Source organism: Cyprinodon variegatus, unplaced genomic scaffold, assembly GCF_000732505.1.
Source record: "Cyprinodon variegatus isolate N-32 unplaced genomic scaffold, C_variegatus-1.0 Scaffold72, whole genome shotgun sequence".
NCBI classification, from domain to species: Eukaryota; Metazoa; Chordata; class Actinopteri; order Cyprinodontiformes; family Cyprinodontidae; genus Cyprinodon; species Cyprinodon variegatus.
In genome coordinates, this window is record NW_015150525.1 from 1250093 (window position 1) to 1251459 (window position 1367).

Genomic DNA, 1367 nt, shown 5'->3' on the forward strand with positions numbered 1-1367 from the left:
ACGTTGTGGAAGACATTTTGTCCCGTAACGCTCGCCGTACTGTTGGGGGGGGGGAAGTGGTGGGGGGAGATGTTCATGTTGCTGCAGTCTGCAGTCTGGACGTTAGATGTCGCTGAAAATTACACACTGTAGCTTTAAGCAACAATGATGTGACATTTAAATATGACTTCCCTATGACAAAAAAACCCTCAGAAAACAGGAAAATTGCTGTTTTTCACCGTTTCATTTATTGCAGGCATCCCCAACCTCGGTCCTCGAGGCCCGCTGACCTGCAGGTTTTAGAGGTTTCTTTGCTCCAGCACAGCTGATTTTAATTGAAAGCTGATTAACAGGCTTTGGGTCTACTGCAGTCATTATAATCAGCTGTGCTAAAGCAGGGAAACCTCTAAAACCTGCAGGACAGTGGGCCTTGAGGGCCGAGGTTGGGGATGCCTGATTTATTGGATTGCTTAAAACAATAATGGAGCAAAATTTACTCCATACATTGCCTCAGCAAACATCAGTGTTTGTGATTCCACAGTAGAAAAATACAGGAATGGACAAAAGAGATTGCATGGATAACGTACTAAATAAAAAATACTGTGGAGATAAAAATTCATTCCGAATTTCATATTCGCAAAGAAAAAAATCGTTTTTTAAAGAAGAAAGTTATTATAACATACTAGAAGGAAAAAATCTGTTAAGGTTTCTTCAAGGAGCAACATACCTCCAGTAAAACACGGTGGTGGAGGTGTAATGACTGGAGGAGAGTTGGAGGCAGATTTCCACTGATTCAGAGCAGATACTGTTTCACAGCTTTGCTCCAACAAATAACTCTTGAGACTCAAACTTTATTTGAATTATTTTTTTAACTCTTTGATAAGGTTTTAATGAACCACTAAAAAGCAAAAGCTGTTAATTTAAGTCAGGATATTTACTTCTGTTTTTTTTTTTTCATTCTTTTTACCAGAACTTGCTTATAATGACGAACAAATACACAAGTTTGAGAAGTGAGTTTGCATCTTTTTTCTTCATGTTTCCACTGAGCTGAAGCATCAAGCGTTGGAAAGCCTTGAACTTGTTTTTTTTTTGTTTTTTTTTCCCAGAATCCACCTGTCCTCCCACATTAAGCGGGTGAAATCTCTATTCAGGGAGGAATGTTTGCTGAGATATAAAGACCTGTTGGCTTCAACAAGGACGTGGAGCAGGTCAGGGCAGCAGCATGATCAAAGTCATGCGTCCGCTTTAAATTAATTCTCTTTTTTTGCATTGATTTATCTTATTCCAATCTCGTTGTTTTTCATAAATTGAAATTGGTAAAAGCATTTTTTGTTTTAAATGATCTTTGGGTGCTGAGTTAGAAAAATAAAACCTTTAGAAAACGCGGT

General features: G+C 38.4%; 1 protein-coding gene across 1 annotated transcript in view; it reads left to right on the plus strand.

Annotated features, from left to right (window-relative positions):
• The window catches only part of ikbke (inhibitor of kappa light polypeptide gene enhancer in B-cells, kinase epsilon), a 30661-nt gene that overhangs the window by 26645 nt on the left and 2649 nt on the right, over nucleotides 1-1367 (plus strand). The window contains exons 15-16 of the mRNA XM_015372436.1: nucleotides 950-989; nucleotides 1086-1187. Coding sequence (XP_015227922.1) covers nucleotides 950-989; nucleotides 1086-1187 — 142 coding nt within the window. The remainder of the gene's footprint in view (nucleotides 1-949; nucleotides 990-1085; nucleotides 1188-1367) is intronic.